At 42.2% G+C, this 21,460-nt stretch overlaps 2 protein-coding genes across 3 annotated transcripts; both read right to left on the reverse strand.

The window, feature by feature from the left end:
- Positions 1-289: 289 nt before the first annotated feature.
- LOC123442542 (cullin-1-like) lies at positions 290-4,798 on the reverse strand. The gene is made up of 18 exons (XM_045118611.1): positions 4,659-4,798; positions 4,448-4,547; positions 4,117-4,302; positions 3,956-4,003; positions 3,644-3,847; positions 3,481-3,558; positions 3,302-3,391; positions 3,135-3,215; positions 2,985-3,047; positions 2,384-2,419; positions 2,208-2,294; positions 1,950-2,099; positions 1,812-1,867; positions 1,444-1,726; positions 1,191-1,334; positions 857-1,075; positions 582-749; positions 290-476 (listed from the first exon to the last, which is right to left on the reverse strand). The coding sequence occupies exons 1-18, from the start codon at positions 4,796-4,798 to the stop codon at positions 375-377; spliced, it is 2,235 nt and encodes a 744-aa protein (XP_044974546.1). The 3' UTR covers positions 290-374.
- A 12,018-nt stretch (positions 4,799-16,816) lies between these two features.
- Positions 16,817-18,586, reverse strand: LOC123442543 (disease resistance protein RGA2-like). Of its 2 annotated transcripts, XM_045118613.1 has the most exons (2): positions 17,615-18,586; positions 16,817-17,503 (listed from the first exon to the last, which is right to left on the reverse strand). In XM_045118613.1, the coding sequence occupies exons 1-2, from the start codon at positions 18,468-18,470 to the stop codon at positions 16,989-16,991; spliced, it is 1,371 nt and encodes a 456-aa protein (XP_044974548.1). In that variant the 5' UTR covers positions 18,471-18,586; the 3' UTR covers positions 16,817-16,988. The 2 variants fall into 2 exon arrangements, with proteins under 2 accessions (XP_044974548.1, XP_044974547.1); XM_045118612.1 differs by having other exon boundaries at positions 16,817-18,584.
- Between the last annotated feature and the right edge of the window lie 2,874 nt (positions 18,587-21,460).

Genomic DNA, 21,460 nt, shown 5'->3' on the forward strand with positions numbered 1-21,460 from the left:
CGTCCATCACGCAAAGACTCTAAAAGATCTGTTGTGCGTAGCACCTGCCAACCAGGCATGACTCAACATATATAGCTTCATTTACAATTTTCTTTCGTGGAAAATGTTAGTTTCACAGTACTAGCCTTTCGTGAGTGAATTTGTTGTAAGCAATACAAATTGTGCCTTTGTTCTTTGTAACAAAGTCCCGCTGCGACGTGCGGGATATTTACTAGTTATGTATGTTCTTTTGTCATTTCGACTAGTAGCGGATGATGTAGGTCAAGACATAATGAAAAAGGAGGGAAATCAAAAGGTACAAGATGTTCAACAGATTAAAGCACTTGGTAATTCAACATCTTTCTTTCACAACGTCGTGGTGATAGGTGCATCAATCAAGCCAAGTATCTGTAGGTGTTGGCAGTCTCCAGGTCTCGTTCCAAGTATTCCCTGCTGATAAGATCCTCAATCCTCCTCTTGATAATTTTTATGTCAGGCTGCATGAGAGAAACGTCAAACGCTTGTAAGCATCACAAAGAGAGTACGCAGGCAATTTCTTTTCGAAAGCTAAATTGAATTGGGATCGAGTTTGATGGACGGACCCTGAACATGCGGCTGAGCTGCTCGACGCATTCCGCGACGAGCTGCTGATGAACCATGACCTTGCGGCTCTTCATGATGCGCACGATGCTCGCATCGATTGAGAACCTCCTGTCCTTGTTGACATCCTCGACAACCTTCTTCTTCTCGTCGGTAGGAGGAAGTGGTACCTGCACGCACGCGTTGCAAACTCATCCGGTTATACACAAGAATTGAACGGGAAAGAACCAGAGCAAAATTGAGAAACAAGGTAGGAAGACTGAATTACGAAAGGCACCTTTATCCTCCTCATTTTGTCGGTAAATTTGTGGTTGATCTCAAAGACGTCTTTTGGAGAAATTGTTTGGTTGCTTGGCACTTTGTTAAGAATCTTATACTTTGCACATGAGAGTGAATGGAGCAGGCGCACGGCATCGTCATCGGGCATATTTAGTTGTGTTACGATCTCAGAGTAACTTAGTCGTTCAGATCCGTTGAATAGCAGAAGCATTGCAGCCTGGTCGGTCAAAATAGCAGGGAATGTAAGATTTATTTATTTACTTTTTACGATTCACAAAGCGAAGTAGTTGTACGCTTGTACTTGATCAAGGGTTTAAAATAGAGGGGAGTACCTGATATGTTGTAACAATCAGCTCGATAGGTTTGGCGTCAAACTTTGCAACGATATTACAATTTCCCATGGAATAGATCCAAGTGAGCCTTCTGGATTTCTGTTTGGAATTGTAATAATCCTTGAACATCTCGACGCACTTAATCTGAAAGCAAAAGAACTAAAGTTAGACCAATACATACACGGGTCAAATAGATGTCAGGTGACTAACTCTAGGAGAACTAAAGTTAGGCCAATCAGGGTAATAGATATACCATCTCGGAAGGAAGGTTTATGTTTGAGGTTTTGTAACTTGGCCAGTTTCCTGTCGTCAGAACAGTAACAGTCAAGTCTACCCGGTGATTTGATTCTTGTTGTTTTCTCATGTATTCTTCAAAGTTTGCCTGATTGTCTCTTGCTGTTGTGACATCATTGACCATGCCCTCCATTTTTAAAGTAAAGTGACCCCCAAAGTACTGCTTGAGCTTGGAAAGAAGGTTTTGCTCATGTACGTTATTGGCACTCTTATCAAAAAGCAATCTCTTTCCAAGCTTCTTCCTGCAACACATTTTTCAGAATCTATTTCAATCCTAAAATCATATTTATTGTAACATTTAAATTTCCAGCCTAGAAAAACACAAACCTGTGAAACTCAACAAAGAGATCCTTATCACTGATGAATGTGAGAATGGTCACAACCTGGAGAGAATTGAGTCTCGTCAGCATCAAGAAAAACATATTATTGTAAGCTCATGGGAAAAAAGAATGGCAGTTACCGTACCTTATCAAGGGTATCTTCTACGACTTCGGCGCTTAGCTTTTCACTTCCACCTTTCCGCAAGATGCTATCACAGAATGATGCAAGCGACTCGGCACTAGTGCAACCAGCAACATCTTTGTCGCAGAAGTCTTCGAAGGCCGCCTTAAGAGCCTAATTAAATATAGAGTTAGTGAGGCAAAGAACACGGGCTCAGGTTTCGGCAGACAATTGAACTGAGATACGAAAAAATATGATGATGGAAATACTTAACGAGCGAACCTTATGAAATATTAAGTTGTTTTGGAAACAGTTGATGACATAAGCTAGATGTTTGTCATGGAGCTCAATCACTTTCCGCACAAACTCCTAAACAGAGGAATAAACCATGAGAAATCAGAAAAAGAAAAAAATATGGTGGTGCTAATTAATCAAAGGTATGTTAAAGTAACACAGACCTGCTCCGGCGAACCCACAGTTTCCTTCCTCTCATTCTGCACATATAGACAATGCAAAAATAGTCAGAACAAGAAAATTGTTGTGCATAAAAGTGGTGACTAGAATGGTTATATATATAATAAAGACCAGTTGTGGACGATTAACAATGTAAAATTTAAAAATATCAAGATCGACAAAAAGAAGAACAACTAGAAGACTTTAAAAGGCTTAATCAGTTAGCTGGCAAAAAATAACCTACTGGTAGCTAAACTAAGACTTCCAGCAACCTTGGGATAAAGTGTACTCACCACATTATGAAGATTTATTATATGCAAATGGCATTTAAGCATATAATAATCATTCAAGAACGAATAGTTCAAGACAAATCTAGCATTTAATGAGAGTCACTCAAAAGTTCCTCAAAATTTATTCAAGGGATATTCAAGTAATCACCACATTTATTATACATGTACTCACATGAAACAGGTTTATAACAGAGAAAAAAATGACAACCGAATAAGAATTACTAAAGGAATTGGAGATTTTAACACGATGATGCCAACATTGATCCAATACAAATCACTTGTAAAACAGAGGCAGAAGACAACATGGATTACCCACCTTTGCGCCGTTGGCAGCATCTGCTGCATGTTTCAACAAGGACATGCCCTCTTCCCTGACATGCTGCATGGAAGTAAGCAACTTGATTAGATCTAACTATCTTAAAGGTTCGACGCATTTAAAGCCTATACGACATGAGTTAGCCAATACCTCCTTAAATGTTTTTGATACATGAGACATCCCAGCCTCTATCTTGGCAAAGAGCCTATACATTCTTGATAGATCCTCAGACTACAGTAAAATAAGACAGCATAAGTATTTAGTAAATCCACATTCCACATGTTAAGTATGCAAGGCATAAATTAGAAACATCAAACCTTTCCGTCCAAAAGCAACACTCTGCATCCAGAATTTTCCTTGTTCAAGATTTCTTCTGCGCGTTTACTTATGAGCTCTAACATAGTACCCTGTAAACATTATTACGGTTATTAAAAATGTAAATTTCAGTTGCGTGAAAAACAGATTAAAAACACCAAAAGAGATAAGTGATAAGAACCTCTAGCAACTTTTCTTCGGTTGAAGAATGCAAGTAATGCGCGACTCGCTCTTTCTCTTTCTGTAAACAGTCCTCCGCCTGTAACCAGAGAATACCAGTCAGAAGGTATCCTTAGTTCCTTACAATTGATTTAATTAACTATAGTTTTCAGTCAGACAGAAACCTTGAGCATGTATTGAGGGCAGGAATCCTCCAGCATCCAGGTTTGTGCCTTTTTAGAATAGTAATCTGTGGTGGCCTTGCAAAAGGCTTGTTCGAAATCAGGCTCGTAAAGATCGACACCTCCCTGTCCAATTTCGAGATAGATATCGATGACATCCTTCACAAGAGCACGGTCTATAAGCTGGCCTTCCCTCTCGTTATCGATCTGTCAAAGACAATTGCAGGTGCAAAAAATATTTATAATTCATCATCTTTGTAAAAGAAAAATGTGCCAGAAGAAGGAAAGGAAGCAGCATTGGGCAAGGCTTATTACCATGTCAAGAAGAATCGTCGTCAGTGTTGTTTTTAGCCCATTGAAAACCTACAAAGGGTAACACAACCAATAAATACATGTTCAAACCTTGCACGGGCAAGTAAATTGCTTCCGAGCGGAGGCTCCGGTGAAAAGCAACATCCAAGGACGCAGAGACTTACTAGATCATAAAAGCAGCTCACGCCGAGTAGCTTGAGCGGCTTGAGCGCCTTGCGCGAAACGTAGTAGCGGTCGAGGTAGTGGAAGAACCTGGTCAACCACCTGACCATCACCTTGTGGTTCTTCCACCTCTCCACCAGTTCCCTCAGCAGAAACTCGCCGTGCTTGCTCTTTAACGCGGGCAAGACCTACCATGACCAACAAAACAAATTAAGCAACGCCTAACACGATGTTTTTGGATCACAGAAAACATGTGCAACAATCGTTCATAGCCAAGAACTAATCCAACTAGTAAATCAGAGAAATCTTATAGAGATTAAGAACCGGACGTACGGTGGACTTGATGTAGTCCTCGAGGGCCTGCTTGTAGCGCTCGTAGAGCTGCTCCGAGTAGTCGTAGGGCGGCTTCTGCGTGCACATGTTGAAAATCGTTCTGCCACGGCGCAAGCAAATTAAAGGATGGGATCAGATTGGAATCTCAGTGTGGGAAGGGCACGCCGGAGAAGCCATCACATGTAACCATGAAAAAGATGAGGGTGCGTACGTGTAGAGGTGGATGTACTCCTGGGAGGTGAAGCTGACGCCGTCGACGCCGTGGAGGATGCGCTTGAGCCTGGCGACGCCGGCGTCCATGTCCCGCCACCCCTCCTCGAGCCCGATCGGCGTCTGATCGTTGTCATCCATGGCGCGCGCCGGGACGTGAGAGGGTTTGGCGTGAGAGAGGGTTTTGGGGTTTGGGGGGTCTTGCTTGGATCGATTTCTTTTCTTTCTCTCCGACCAGGCGACGACGGCGCAGTATAAATAGTGGTGGTGGTGGCGGTGGCGGTGGCGAGGAGACGACGGGCGGCCGGTGGGCCACGGAAAAGTGCAATTATAAGTCGGTTTTGATTTGATTATGGCTCTGCTTTCGTTTCGTGCTAGGAAAAAAAAGCGAACTCTTCATCGTGATGAGTCGGTTCTGATCGTGAGTCCGGTTTCGTTTTCGTTTTAGTGGAGGACAAGGATTGCATGGCACCTCGCTGGAAGACTCCGATGCCCTATCGCCGGCCCGCGCGCCCGATCGGTCACTGAAGTTGAGGCCGAAGCACACTATGATGGATTGCAGCATATTTTAATATGAATATTGAACATGAATTGTAATGATTATACGGTCATTGGCTGGCTCATTGTATGTATAGAATTTTTGTCAAAAAAACCATTGGCCAAGTGCTATTGTAAAAAAAGACCACATACGATATGGAATGCCAGAAAAGACCCACACCTCTCGTGGCGGCAGGTCCCACCTGCGCGGTCGGCCCGTGGCGGCAGGTGTCACGCGTCACCTGGCGCGTCTGCCGCCACGAGAGCTGGGGCTTCTTCTGGCATTTCTTATCACATGTGGTCTTTTTCGACAATAGCACTCGGTTAGTGGTCTTTTTAAACAAAAATTCCCCACATTCCGCTTCCTGGGTACACATGACATCGGGTGCAAAATTGTTTTCTTAGCAATATTGTGTATAGTATAGCGTGTGACGCCATATTTTCAGATTTAAAGTATGTATGATTTGATATTGGGACACCGGGGTATTCTTCTCTAGGTCCGCCCGTTCGATATTTTATACTCTCTCCGTTCGTAAATATAAGTTTTTTAAATTTTACTAGGGAACTACATACGAAACAAAATGAATGAATCTATACTTTAATGTATATCTATATAGATTTGTATGAAGCTTTCTAGTGAAAACTCTAAAAAGACTTATATTTAGAAACGGAGGGAGTATATGTCAGACTTTTATTGACTAGTTAGATAGTCTATGTGTGTGCGACACATAATGTTGCATGTGGTCGCCGTGTGCTCCCTCTCTCTCTTGAGATTTCACCTGTCCTCTGGCCAAATATAAACAAATAAAAAAACGTGAACCACACGCGCAAAGTAGCAGGCTAGAAAGAGTAAATTGCACAAAACCATCATTTTAAGGGCTAGGTTTGCAGAAAATAGTATGATATACTTTTATTACGAAAAACACCGTGTGTACCATAATCATTTTGCAAATAATACTGATCGATAGATTTGACTCGGCTGAGCAAGTTTATGACAAATAGGGCCCGCCAGTGCTGACGTGGCACCGCTTAACATCTTACATGTAATGGCGACAATTGGTAATGTTATCATCATGTGTGAGCTTGTGGGGCCACCTATCATTGAAAGAAATGAAGGGGGGAAATTTTGGTCTAAGGCAAATTCATCGTCTTCATCAAGACAGAGTCGTGTGTGAGCCACCGCACCACTTCGTCAAGATCCAGTCGGTATCGGTGCACATCCTTGTCAGATCCACGCTGCTCCACCTCGCTACTGCCGCGCCTGGTGCATGCCGCACCTACTGCCTGCCGTGCCCGTTGTGTCTGTCGCTGCTCGTCGTGCCTGTTGTTCCCCGCACCGGCTGCTCCCCGAACCGCTGCTCGTCGCGCCCGCTGCTGCTGCGGCTCGAGCCACCATGGCCAAGGCAGATGTCGTCGTTGTCGTGCGGAGTGCCAGAGGCCACCAACGCCTGACCACGCCCTACCAGGGAGCACGGATACGAGGTGCAGAAGGTAGCAGTGGATCTGTTCTTGCCGGAACCAGGCGAGGACGGGCTAATGGCCACGACGGGGCACGTAGGTTTCGGTAGGGGCCGCCGCCCATCCCTGTTCTTGCGAGATCCGAGCTCGACTTGGAGCGGAGGAGCATGAATTCGAGGTGCGGAATGGAGCGGCGGCTCGATTCTTGCCGGATCCAGACGAGGGTTGGTGATATTCTTGGAGCTCAGGGGCGATGGCGATGGGCGGCGGCCACCCTTGTGCATGCTTCTTGTTCGGGGGAGAGAGAGAGAAATTAGGGAGGTGAGAAGAACATGATGAAATGATGACAAGTGGGCCCCATGTCTAGCAAAACGGTTCAACATAATGGTGTTAGAAATTTGTGCCATATCAACCTAAGGACGGGCTTGGTATAGGTGTAATTTAATACAGGGATGTAAAATTTACAGGTGTATTTTACTGGACATGAGTGTCTTCCGGCTGGAAATTAAACCAGTGGATGGAGGTCTGTATTTATTTTACACCTGTAATGTGCAGAAAACGGTATGCCAAGCAGGGACTAACTGGCGGGCCCCATCTATCATAAACATGCTCAGTCGAGGCAAATTCGTTGGCCAATGTTATTTGCAAAAGGATTACGCTAGACAAGGTGTTTCCTGCAATGAAAAGGTAATTAGTGTCTTTTGCAAACCTAGCCTTTAAAATGATGGTTTTGTGCAATTTACTTCCCTAAAAACGGTACATTTCGACGCAACTGAAAGATCTTTTGTGTTTTATACTTTTATATGAACAGCCACGCATGAGCAGGCACATCACGCACACACGCACACAACGCATGCATACCTTGATGCATACACCGCCGGCGAACAATCCATCATTGAACATTGCTTTGAGGTTGATCTGGTCAAAGACCCCATCATGCATGCTTTTATTTCTGTCTTTTAGCAATATAAATCTTATACAGACAGATATACAACACTGGACGGAGACCACAAGGATGAGATAGCACAGATGGAGGACGGTTGTATTCACGCCCTAAATACTTGCACTTTACTTTTTATATGACATTTTGAAATACTAATAACTTCTAAAGTAAATATGTAGTTTTGAAACTTTTTATATTTTTGTATTCAAAGCGACAAGACCTTTAAAATAAGATCAATCTCGATACACTCTGGCTAGTTTAATTTTTTATCATTTCACTCATTTCAGAATGCATTTCTGTGAGTTTCACATTTCACTAGTTTCAGAATACTATATTTCACCCAGTTTAAATCTATTTCGCTCAAAAACTCTATTGAAATATGATATTTCACTCATTACAAAACAGGTTTCCTTGAAATTCAAATAACTTGAGTGGAATACGTTTCAGTTGTTAGACAAATATAACTTTACATTTTGCAGTAACCAGTTTCACATCATTTCATACACTGTAATAAGCAGAGTTCAGTATCTAAAAAAATGGCATATTGAAATTTAGCATTAAAGAAACTTATTTCAACAAAAAGTCATGTGAAAGTTCAATTTAATTTATTTCAAAACATTGGTTCCACCGAATTAAAGAAACTTATTTCAACAAAAAATCAAGTAAAAAAACAATTTCACTTATTTCAAAACATTGGTGTGAACGAACTAAAGAAACTTATTTCACTTATTTCAGAAATCTGATCTCACTCATTCGAAACGTTGAAATTAAAACAAGTTGAAATGCATCCAAGTTTGACCTTAATCTAAAGCTCTTGGTGTCAGCAATTCAAATACATAAAATATTTCAAAAATAGCAGAATAGTTTAAAAGATATGAATGAATGAAATTGCTAAAGCGAAAATAAAAGGAAAGGATTTATGCCACTCCATCACATGCAACGTAAGGAGAGTCTACATGGCCCCGGTGACCTTTTTTTTTTTTGAAACTTTCCCTCCTTTATTCAGAATCTAACACAGTAGTATCATTTACAAGTAAGGAGAGAACCTCAATAGGTGTTAAATCCAACCAACAACTAGGAGAAAATTTTTTAACTAGCCTAACAGGTTCGTGGGCTACTTTATTACTCTCTCTGAAACAATGATCATAAACTACATGATTGAATTCATAAGCCATGAAGAAACAATCGTCAATAATTGTTGAAGCCATCGAGGAGGAATAGCCATTTTTTAGGGCTTCCACAATCTCCAAACTGTCAGAGCTTACCACAATTCTGCCGCATCCCACAGTTTTTACGAGGTTCAATCCAAACCTGGTAGTTGGAGCCTCTGCTGTAAATGAATCGAAGCAGATATATATTCTTTCATTCGTCGCTGCAATGAATTGTCCACTCTGATCACATATGATTGCCCCGACGGATCTTCAAGTAGATCTTGATCAAACCCCGCTGAGCTGACTATGATTTGACTGAAGACAGAAATATATAAAAGACAATTTGAACTATACTTTGATATGTCGCATGCATATATTGGTCCCACAACTTTACATACGACAGTATCTCATTGGTAGAAAGACATCGGGTAGATAGATAAAAGATGATTTGCGATGCACATACGCATGCACAATCCATAAAACAAGACACGACAAAGCAACGCAATACAAGCATGCATGCACAAACGCACGTAGGAGTACATAATACATGGAGGCATGCACACACGCTCGGCCGCGGAATGAACGTAGGCTCGGCTGCACTGTGGCACGCGCCACCTGCCTGCGGCGACGTCCGGTTCCTCGTGCTACGGCCGGCCCACAACGTACGGCACCCTACGCCATCTCTTGCAGCACCTCTTTAATTGTCTACTCCATGCAGAAGCGCATTGACCCCAAGCATGTCATGCATGAGCACGTCACAGTGCAGCCGCAGATATAGTGAGCACAAGAACAACATGCATGAGCATGGCGCCGAGGGCGATGAAGGGGTTGGCCGTGGCGAGACACGTCACTCACGGCGTCGATCGAGACGATTGTCGATGTCGAGCATGGCGTGGGAGAGGGCCTATATATACTCTGCCGGTTCTCGATCGTCTCCACGGAACATCACGTCGAGGCCGCACGTACGCATGCATGGACACGCTAACACGCACACATTACACACACGCATGCACACAACATAAGCACTCACAGCAGAAATCGAAGGAAAAAAAAACACGTATAAAACACACTAAGAGCACCTAGAGCATGGCACCCCAAACTCCCCTCAAACGCCCGGGCGTCACTCACCGGTGTGGTGGCTGCCTGCGTGCGTGCATGCATGCACAACCGCATGCTAGCTGCTGCTATGCTAGCCAGCGGGTGCTCGATCGTCACGGCCTTCGCTCGCCCCACTCGCTTTGTTGCGCTAGCCATATATACACCCTCCCCCCCAGTTCGCGGAACTCGTCACGGCGCTTCGAGCTCGCTCTTCCGCGCAGCAGCTGGAGGCCGCCATGGCTCGGAAGGAGCAGCTTGCCGGTTGCCGGTCTCCCCACGGGGGACGGGGCGAGCTGCGACGCGTGCTAGAGGGCGTGGCATGCGGCTGCGAGCACGGCGAGCTGTGGCGGGAGCGACATACGGCTGCGAGCACGACGGGCGCCCTAGTGGCCATCTTCCCTGTCACCGTCGCGTGCGGGATGGACAACCTCCACTACGTGCGCGCCCTCCCGCAGCTGCCGCGGGTACCTTCCGTGGCGACCAGAGGTGCCGGTCAGCCGGTTCGTGCTCAGCTCCCGGTGGAAGGGTGAGCTCCTCCCACTCTCGAGAGCGCCGGCGTGCATGCCAACAACAGCTCCACTGCGCCTCCCTGTGCCGGTCGGGGCACGAGCAGCAGCAGCTCCACCACGCCTCCCTCGTCACCCGCCGTGGCAGCAGCAGCTCCACCGCGCCTCCCTCGTCGCCCGGGGCACGAGCAGCTGCATGCAGCTCCACCGCGCCTCCCTGTGCCGGCCGTGGCACGAGCAGCTGCATGCAGCTCCACCGCGCCTCCCTGTGCCGGCCGTGGCACGAGCAGCAGTAACTCCACGACCACGATGCCTCCCTGCGCGCGCCGCCCGGGGCACGAGCAGCAGCAGCTCCACCACGCCCCCGAGCCCCCGCTCTAGTTCCAGCCAACCGTTGCGAGCTGCGTCTCCCATCACCGACGCCGCCGTGCTACGCCATGAGAACTCCAAGCACCGCGTCCTTGCGGGCCGCTTCGCCATGCTCGGCGGCAACCAACCCAGCAGCTCTGTCGTCGCCTCCACCTCGGGCAGGCGAAGGCCGTGCTGCGCATGGCCGGCGCGCCTCGCCACCTCGGCAGAGAGTCTCCGCGCTCTCCACCTCGGACATATGCACCTGCCTCCCCGTCCCCGGCACCCTGTCCAGGTCGCGCTCTGGAGCGCCGGCTACGTATACGGTAAGCATCGCGAAGCCGGTAACGCTGGCTCGGTGAGATCACTTCCCGCGGTTCCGTCCATGCACCTCGCCTGTTTGGCAGTTAATTTGCAGCTGTCGATGCGGACGTAGGCGCGTTCTTGCGAGCAGCAGCGCGTGTTGCTGGGCGTGGACGGCGTGCAGGCGGAGGAGCACCTGCTCTGGTAAACGTCCGTCACATTACCCGACACGTGCGCCCATTCTGTCAGAAATCATGGTTAACAGCTTTAAATCGGTTATTTGTGTTTATTGAAAAATTAGCTAAAAAAGAGGTACATTTTTGTGAGGCGCAAGGAATGTGGTAGCAATAATACTCAACAGCTTCAAATGTGGTGAATTTTTTGTAATTCACTCTCGTACTTATGTAGGTCGACATATTCCTGTAAGTTTATGAGGCTAAGCGACTGATTTTTTGAAGAAATAAAGTTGGCTCGCTGGTTGCTCATTCTATTTCAATCTTGTCGCGATCTAATGTTGGATAAGCGTACGCATGGAACGCCTGCTTCGTCCTCCTTGCCTCGCGATCAAAAGCAGCAGAAAAAATCCCCTTGTGACCTGACTCCCACCACAAGCACGCGAAAGCACGTGAAAAGGGCTAACCCGAGAGCAGTTACCTCCGGCATAAAAATCATACCCTCGCCTGCTACAATGAAGCACCATGAGCCGCCAGCAACCGTTTCATCACAAGACCAGGAGCCACCAGTGTGTTGTTCCATGGCAACATCGAGCGCCGCAACAAAGCTTCAAACGCAGCACAACCAACGCCTTCAGAGGCTTCAATGCAGCTCCGGCGGCACTTCAGTGCAGCACCGACGATGTTCCATTGCAACTTCGTCGGCAACGAGCGACACTTCAGTGCAGCAACGACGGTGCTCCATTTCAACCCCATTGACGACGAGCAGCGCTTCAGTGCAACTACGCGCGCTGCACTCCATCACTGGCGGCGAGCGCTACCCGGGTGCACTCCAGCCTCCGTGTTGTGTTGCAACCCCCGCGGCTAGCAGCCTAGCCTCTCAGTGCTGCACCAGCAAGAGCCGACGAGCGCAGCATTGCAACATCGGCAGCATCGTCGAGTCATTGGGTCACAACACCGACATCATCCGAGTCAACAACGAGGGCTATGTTGAAGCACTAGCTGTCTGTCAACAAAAATCACCGCGTCATGACGCTGGTAACTCGATCTTAAGTAGCAGCGGGTGGAGCTTCGGAAGCAGGCCATGGCGGACGGGGGCTTGGATGGGAGGCCATGGCGAAGGGGATCGAGCTCATTTGATTTTGACTGCTTCTCGCTCCAGCTGAAGAGATAAGGTCGAGCAGCGCCCCACCAGGACGTGTGGCGTTTGTAGCTTGCGGCTTAAGGGAGCGAAAAATCATCCGATACATAGTAAATGTTTCCCTATGTTTACTGCTTTTTGATCTGATGTTGATTACACGGGGTTAGAGTATCTTCAGCCATGACTTGCAAATTCAAACCCTTAAACGCCCGCGCACACGCCCGATCAGTGACCAGGTGTGTCCCCTATTTGTCCGTCCGCGCAGCCACATGTTGGACAACGTAGCAATAATTCAAAATTTCCTACGTCATATTCAGATTTTCCTATGGACATAGTTGATAGTTTTTAGTTGATATAAGCCTCTGTTTCGAAACCGGGACTAAAGGCCCAATCCTTTAGTCCCGGTTGGCTTACGAACCGGGCTCAAAGGGTCTTCACGTGGCCGCTGCGGGGAGCACAGGCAGGAGGAACTTTAGTCCCGGTTAGTAACATAGCTATAATAAATATATACAAAGCTCCTTTCTCATGTTGAATTAAATCTCCTATTCTTTGTTTTTTCTTTATGCTTCTGATAACTAGATTTTTATTCTCTCTAGACCGATTTGTAAATGGCATGGCTTGTGCCTTGGAACACCAGAGGTCTGAAAGATAAAAAAGAAGAAAAATTAGGGATATACACATCAAATGTTAGCAAGTTAGCAACTGGCACAACAGTTGAAGAGATTGTTAAGTGTAAATTTGATGGTTATATTTGGAATTTGCATGTATGAATACTACATACCCTGAATACTGGTGCTTCTTCTTATCAAAATTGCATCTCTTGAAAAGAGAGTGGCGACAAGGCATGCGATGGAGGATGAAGCATCCTTTGATCGGTTGATTTAATCAGTCAATTTAGCACGTCCCTGGTGCATGACCATGTGATTGCCGCTGGAAACCTTGTCTCTGCCGGCCGGCCTGGGCTCACGGTGCGACAGAGAATTGGAAAAACCTATTCGCCGCTCTCTGCGGCGAATTGTCGTGCAAACCCACAGACCGGGCTAAACCGGCAACTAAATGGCCTGGCCCGTTGCACGTTTCACTGATACCGGATTTGGGAACATTCTGGAAGGTTCCCAACCGGTTCAGGTCCGTTTTGTTTCCTTAATTTTCCTGCTGTTTCATTTTTTTCTATTTTTCATTCTTTTTTTATTTGTGATTTTCTTTTTTATGCTTTTTCGTCATCTGTCTCTTTTCTCGATATCTTATTTTTTATTTTCCAATTTTTTGAAATTATTTCTTTTTAAATGCTCATAACTTCAAAATATGTTTCCTTCTATTTAAAAAATGTTCAGAATTTCAAATTTTGCTCAAGTTTATAAACATTATGTAATTTTCAAATTTTGTTCCCTTCAATTCAAAAAATATTTGAGAATTTCAAATTTTGTTCACGATTTGAAAAATTGTTCAAATTTCGTTCCCCTCTATTCAAAACATATTTGGGAATTTCAAATTTTGTTCGCATTTTGAAAAATTGTTCAAATTTTGTTACCTTCTGTTCAAAAAATATTCGGTAATTTCAAGTTTTGTTCGTATTTTGAGAAATTGTTCAAATTTTGTTATCTTATTCAAAAAAATCAGGAATTTCAAATTATATTCGTGTTTTTATTATATTTTCCTTACTATGCAAAAAATATTTGGGAATTTTAAATTTTGTTCATGTTTTCAAAAATTGTTAAAAAATTCAAATTTTGTTCCCTTCAATTCAAAAAATGTTCGGGCATTTCATTTTTGTTCCAGTTTTGAAAAAATAATTCAATTTTTGTTCATTTCTATTCAAAACATGTCCGGGAATTTCAAATTTTGTTCATGTTTTTAAAAACTGTTCAGATTTTCAAATTTACTTCACTTCTATTCAAAAAATGTTCAGGAATTTCAACTTTTGCTCATGTTTTTAAAAGGTACAAAGAATTTTAGAAAATATTCGGGAATTTCAATTTTTGTCATGTTTTAGAAAAGTTCACAATTTGGAAAATTATTCATGAAAAAATCAGGATTTCCAACTTTTGTTCGAGTTTGAATAAATGTTCAGAATTTTACAAATTATTCACTTTTTCCGAAAATTCCTCAGGATTTTCTTGTTTTGTTTGAGTTTTAAGAAAATGTTCAGAATTTTGAAAATTGTTCCCTTTTTAAAAATATATTCAAATACTCAAAAATTGTTTGGTTCTTATAATTGTTCACTAGTTTCAACAACATTCTATATTTCAAATTTTGTTTATTTTTTACCAAAAATGTTCAAAACATTTCAAACAAATGTTGGAATTTTTTTAAAAATAGCATTTAAAATTTTCCCCCTTGTTTCTAAAAATTGTTCTCTAATTTAAAATATTTTCATAGTTCCATTTTTTGTTCCCAATTTGATGATAAGTTCCATTTTCCAGCTTTTGTTCAGAAATTCGAAAACAGTTCGTAGTTACAATTTTTTGTTTGGAATTTCTTGCAATGTTCCACTTTTAAAAATAGTTGTACAGAAATTCAAAATATGTTCACGGTTTCAATTTTCCATAATTTTTTCAGATATTCGTGTTGCTGAAAAATTGTTCAGAAACTCAAAATATGCTCGCACATTTTCAAAATATACTCTTTCTCCACAATATATAATAAAAATTCGCTATAGTAGAGCAGCCCGGTTCTACTCTACTTTGATACTTTGGGACGTGCGCTGCAATACAAACAAAATTAACTTGTCTGGTGGACTGGCTATGAGCTCGCAGTTGGAAGCGGGAGGTCTTGTGGTCCAATCCTCACATCGCGCTGTCCTTGCATTTTGCAATTTTTTTTGTCTCGCGGTACAGGTTGATGGACCGGTCCAATCGTGTTGTCTCCTGTGTGTGACACCGCCAATTTTACGCAAAGAGACTCAAACAGGAGGTCCCGGGTATTCCGCAATGATCCCCAAGATTCGAGTGAATATCCAAGACCACGGAGAGGCAGCCCAAGGCTGCATTAATGTTCTATAGCAGCAAATCCTTGGCAAAGGAATGGGCTTCCGACACGCCAATGCTTCAAGTGTTGTTGGATCTGTGAGTCCATGAAAGACCTTACCTGAAGAGCCAACATCCGCACATGTATCATCGCGTCAAACAACACTTATGACGTTAATCTACTGGTTCTTGCATATAACACAACCGACATTTATCTTGGTGTAGCCCTACGAGGGTGGAATCCATGCCCTGGGTTGAGTTGGTGTTGGTCGGGTAGTTGATATCGCATGCTCCGGTACTACAAAGCTACCAATCAGAGATGCAAATGCTCACCTGAGCATGTTCAACATCGCTTGCTGGCCTAGTTACATACGGTTTGAGTTGGCTGCTCCTTTTTAAGGTGTAGCAACCGCATACTTACTTTTGCAAAATTGGAGAACCATTTGCGTACCATTTGAATAAAATTAATTGTAGAGATAGAACTAAAAAATATACAATATTGCCCACAAATATAAAAGATGTTTGCGAACTTAAAATGTATCAGAATTTTTTTAAAATTTTAAATAAGAAACTTGAATTTTGATACTAATCCACAACTTATATAATATTATTGAATTTTTAAAATTTTAAGACTTTGAAAAATATTCCATCATTTAATTTTTTAGAGATTTTTTTCTAAAATACAAAAATCATAATATTGCATTTTTTCATTATTTTTAAGAATTCCTAACTAATAATTGTACTAATCAAATAGAAAAAATGTTCTAGGAGTTTATAAAAATGAATTTCCGTGGGTTTTGTAAGTTTGTGAATTTTCAAAAATACTAGAATATTAGAAAATTCCATCTATTACATTTGTTTTCTTTCTAAAAATAATACCATGAATCTGAAAATGCTTGCAAATTATACCATTTTAATTTTTTTGAAAATATTCAGAGATTCTAAAACAATTATATTGAAAAATGATATGGAATTTAAAAATGTTCACAAAAAGTATGGATGGTAAATAAATAAATAATGAACTGTAAATTAATATTAAAATGAAAAAGAAAAAATGTTTAACCATCAGAGACGGACAAGGAAGAACGAAGAGACGGGTGAAAAAAGAACTGTTTTCCGTTATATTTGGGACAAGGCAGTTCCACGTGGCCTCGTGCTTTCGCGGTTCTGGGCTCTCTGCGCCCTACGCTGGCGTCTCAGCCTGCGGTGTGGGCGTGCCGGTCCTCTCTCCCGTCGAGCTTTCTCTGCTTTCACCGGTTCCCGTAGCTTACTGTACATTTTTATATTCATGGATTTCACTAATTTTGTTCATTTCAAGTACTCTACTTGTAATAAATTATTTTCTCAAGAAAATACTTGAAATAAATTATGGTTGTGCCCATCGTCCAGATGCAAACACATGGTGAAATGAAATTCTTACTTATCGAAGAAAGAAATTACTTGTGACGAGTTTGGAACAAAGTATGGGAGCAGCATGTATTTATTACTAGCATGATGTGCAAAAAAACAAATGGAAGAAGAGGGAGACCAGACAGGAATCGGAAAATAGAACTGAAATACAGGTAGCAAAAAGCCACGAGTCATTTTAGCACGTTTCTATTCAATGCATGAGAAAAGCAGGAAGGTGGTTACACTCCACAAGCGCCATATTACAAGATCAGTAAGATCACTATCGAAAGTGGAAGCAAAATATTACAGTATATAAGATCAGATAGGCACTTGACGTTTCTTACTCCCGGGTAAGTTAACACCTTCAGTTAGATCTTGAACAGAACTTGCAACAATGTGCTCAAACCTTGTGTAAGGGGGTATCCTTGATTCCCATGACAGCAGAATGAACTCCCCTTTTGATCTGTTGTTAGGGTTTACCAGCAGTTCTCCAAGTGTCACCGTTTCCATCTTCATGGGAGCACCATTAGTCAATCTATTGCTGCCATTAGTACAGTTCGCGATGCGAATTGCCGTCGACGGATGCAAAGTGAAGTCGGTTATGTCCACCGTATGACCTTGTTCAAAGCGTTGATATGGATCTACACCGTGCTCGGATAGGTTCTTCTGAATCACTCCTCTGGTTTTGCCCAGTAAGCAAAGCCAGAATTCAACATCAAAATTCCTTCTCAACACGTCCGCGAACGCATTTGCCGCCATTAGTGACCCTCCCGGGTGAAAGATCTTTGCAAATTCTTCTGCGACTCGCACTAGCTGCGGGTGCTCTGATGGGTCTGCGCTGCCAAAGGTGAGTGTCTTCAAGAGGTACCAGTACTCCTCATAGGAGAGGGGATTGAGATAAATTGGCTTCACTGTTCCAAATCTAGCTAGCGTTTGAAGCTTACTTATGATGATCACCTTGCTTCCTTTGCCCATTCTTCTGAGAAAGGAGTAAAACTTTGTCCAGTCCTTGTCATCCACATGTGAAACAAAATCAACAACCACCAAAAATCTACTCCCTAGCATGGTCCTGTCATGCTCGATGATTCTCAAGAGACTATCTCCATTCAAGTGCAAAATCGAAGTAAAATGTGAACGAACCCTTTCGTTGTTGCAGACATGAGCAACCAATGTTTTCTTTCCGACTGCGACGGCACCGATGATCGGGAGCACGACAGGTTCATCACTGACAGGGTTCTCTTGCAGCAAGAAGCCCAAGAGCTTCTGCTTCTCTACGTGCCGGCCAAACATGAAATGGTCCGTGTAAAGGTAGGCATCATAAGGCCTGCGAGACATACGCTCACATCCGCCCAGAAGCACAACAAATTCTGCCATGTTTGCGACAACAATTCCTAAGCTTTTCAAGGCACCATGCAACTCCAGCTGCATGGTTCTTCCCTTTGCTTTGGATGCAATTCTTCGAGGACGCTTGAAAGGGAAGGATAAATATGATGAGTCGCTAACCTCGTCGATGATGCTGCTGTCAAGTAGTTGCTGGAAATTGAAGACGTCCAGTACATGATGGCCTCGATACATGGCCTCCGAGAGCATCTTGAGCTGCATAAGCATCCCGGAGTTGGCGATGCATCGCCGATCCGCTTCCTCAACGACGGTGCGAGCTCTAATCAGGAGATGCTGCAGCTTCTCCACCAGGTTCTGCTGCTCTAATCGTGTGTGGCGATGGGATTGGTACTTGTTCAGCAGGAAGGAGACGAACCGGCTCACAAGTTCACTTGTAACCGCAGAAATGGGGAGCTCCATGGCGATGGAGTTGATTGTTGACGCACAAAGTGATGGGGAATCTCATCGATCTATCTAATCAGTTAGTTCTCATGAATGCAAAGTCGCCTTTACTTGCCCGAATTGGCCTCTGCCACTGCACACACAAGTCTCCATCTGTAACATCAAGGGTCGTACCACGCTGCACTTTTTTCCACACAAAAGGAATCCTAGCATTTGACATGGACACGCCAACTACCACGATATATATCCATAGAAGCTGTTCAAAGTTCAAACATCAAACACACTCCTTCCGTTCAACAACATACTTTTCTCATACGAAAAATATTAGTATAGAATAATAAATCTTATTTCATGTTTTCAACTAATTAAAGGCTCACATTAACTCGATGTGGAAATAGATCCAAGCCGTCTAATTTAGGGAAATGTTGGATGTTTTCTTACTATTCAGCATAGGCGTGTTTGGGAGCCCTCCACTCTGTGAAATCCTCAAATCTAAAACTAGCTACGTGCCCGAGCCGTTCATGAATCATGAGGCAATTCTCTCTCCATGATCGATGGCCTGCATGGAGTGAGCTAAGCCCGAGTTCAACGAAGTGGCAACATAAGTGGTGTCCTATTAAGGCGGGAACATGGGCGGCGATGCGTCAATGCGGGAATTGGGTGGTGGCAGTGGCATAAGGAGTAGGAGGGGTGAGGCGACACATGGAGGCGCAAGAAGGCCAACGATGGCAGTGTGGTGACAGTTCCAGTTTTAGGTCGTGGATTTTCAGAAAAAAGTTTTAGGTCGTGGAATGAGGAGAGAGGGAGTCGGGGCGAGCATGCTCAATCGGCCAGTGAAATAAATATGTGAATCCTTGTTTACTATGCGGTGGCAAAATGGTCGTAATTTCCTCCAACACTGTGATTCAAATCCTTCTATCCAGGTTTGAGCTACTTTGGGAATTTGGATGGTGAAACCCTCTGATTCCATATTTCAATTTAAGAGATGTTTGGACTTGAACCTTGATGCGCTAGTTCCACTAAAAGGAAGCTGACCATCTGAACTACGCTCAGTTCGCGAGTCAATGAGCTCTCAAATGAGTCCTAAGTCAAGGCGAAAATTCATATAATTCATTAATATAGAAAAAAAAGTGTAGAAGTAGACCAATTTGGATTTATGGTGTAGAAATTATATTTTCAAGTAAGAGTCCGAACAATTTACAAGTAATACCATCCCTGAAAGAAACATATTATATACTTCTCCATAACATAATATAGTGCGTACTGTTTTCTTTTCAAAGTCAAGTTTGACAACTTTTAATGTAGTTTGGAGAGAAAATAATCAAAATGTACAATACCATGATTACTATTCCAGATGATACATTTTTCTATAAAGGTAATCCAAATATACAAAGCTTGACTAAGAAACAATTGGATACAGACTATATTTTGGGACGGATGCCTGTTTTTTTTTTAAATTAGTTTATTCATGTTTTCTTAGGGCCGGCTGAATACCGGCGAATGCACCGACGGTGCCTGCATGGCGGGACCTCCTATTCGCTGCGCGCTACGGTAAGTCATAGGCGTTTCACACAGGTGAGACAGAGATCAAGAAAGCGATTCGGATTGGGCCGGCCATCTAAGCGCTCTCTGGTTCCCGGTTTTCGGAACCTTATAGAAGTTCCCTGCTGTTTTTTTACGGTTTTGGAAAACTTCTAGAAAGTTTTCGAACCGTTTTTTTTTTACTTCTGTTTCTCCTTTTGTTTTTTGGTTTTTTCTGTTTTTTTTCCTTTTCTTCTTATTTCCGTTCTTTTTTTTCTTTTCATTCCATTTTGATTTTTCTTTCTCAAATTTATTATTCATTTCGAAAAAAAATGTTCGCATTTTTAAAATAAAACCAATTCTAAAGAAAATGCTCCCATTTTCAAATTTTGTTTATAAATTCCATAAAAACAGAATTTCAAAATCTGTGCTCTATGTTTTAGAAAATTTTCAGTACTTCAAAAACGTAACTTTATTCACAAACAAAAAATATGTTTGTTTTCAAAACGTTTCTATTTTTTAAAATTTATTCACAAATTCAAAAAATGTCCTCATGTTTAGATTTTGCTTACAAATTTAAAAATATCTGGATTTTGTTCTGAAAAAGCGAATAGTTTTTCTCAAAACGTGAACATAATTTTCCATAGAACATAAACATAAGAATGTAATTTTTCAGAAAGGGACATATTTGGAATTATGAACATTTTAGGAAAATACGAGTAAGTTTTGAAACTCGAACATTTTTTAATTAATAGGAAACATTTATAGAACGAGAACAAAATTTCGAAACATGAACGGTTTTGGAATTCGTGAACATATTTTGGAAAAGGGAACATTTTTTAACTTTGTGAACAATTTTTCAAAAAGAGAAAATTTTGTGAATTTCCCAAACAATGTTGAATTCGTGACCAAAATTTAAAAAGCAAACATTTTTTGAATGTGTGAAAAATTGTTTTGAAAACATGAACAATTTTGAAATTCTGTTAATAAATTCCATTGGGAAAAATTAATCAAAATTCCAAAACTTGGTCACATTTTATTTTTTCAGGAGTTTTAAAGTTTTGAACACTTTTGTGATAAAGGGAACATTTTTTCGAATATAAAAATTTGCAAACAAGTTTTGAAAATATGAACATTTTTGTTAACACATCACATATTTTAAAAACAAGATTGTTTTTTTAAATGCATACCATTTTTACAATTATGAACAGTGTTTGAAAAACGACATTTGGTTCAAATTTGGAACATTTTTTAAAAGGGAGAACATTTTTATAAATTTTCGAACAATTTTGGAACATGAACTTAATTTGAACATTGATGAAATATTTGATATTTCATTTTTTTCTGAAATACCGAACATTTTTTGAAAATACAAAATATTTTCTTAGAATATCGATTATTTTTTCAAAATCACAAAAAATAGATAAATATTTTTTTTAAACGGCAACTATTTGAAATTTAGGAAAAAAGTAAAAACATTTTTTATT

This window comes from Hordeum vulgare, chromosome 3H (assembly GCF_904849725.1).
Source record: "Hordeum vulgare subsp. vulgare chromosome 3H, MorexV3_pseudomolecules_assembly, whole genome shotgun sequence".
NCBI classification, from domain to species: domain Eukaryota; kingdom Viridiplantae; phylum Streptophyta; class Magnoliopsida; order Poales; family Poaceae; genus Hordeum; species Hordeum vulgare.

Coding starts and splice junctions, on each gene's coding strand:
- LOC123442542 (XM_045118611.1), bottom strand. CDS start 4,798: ATGGATGACAACGATCAGACGCCGATCGGGCTCGAGGAGGGGTGGCGG. Junction 3,216..3,301: donor TGTTGCTTTTGGACGGAAAG/GTTTGATGTTTC, acceptor ATTTTACTGTAG/TCTGAGGATCTATCAAGAAT. Junction 1,076..1,190: donor TGATTGTTACAACATATCAG/GTACTCCCCTCT, acceptor TTGACCGACCAG/GCTGCAATGCTTCTGCTATT.
- LOC123442543 (XM_045118612.1), bottom strand. CDS start 18,470: ATGGAGCTCCCCATTTCTGCGGTTACAAGTGAACTTGTGAGCCGGTTC.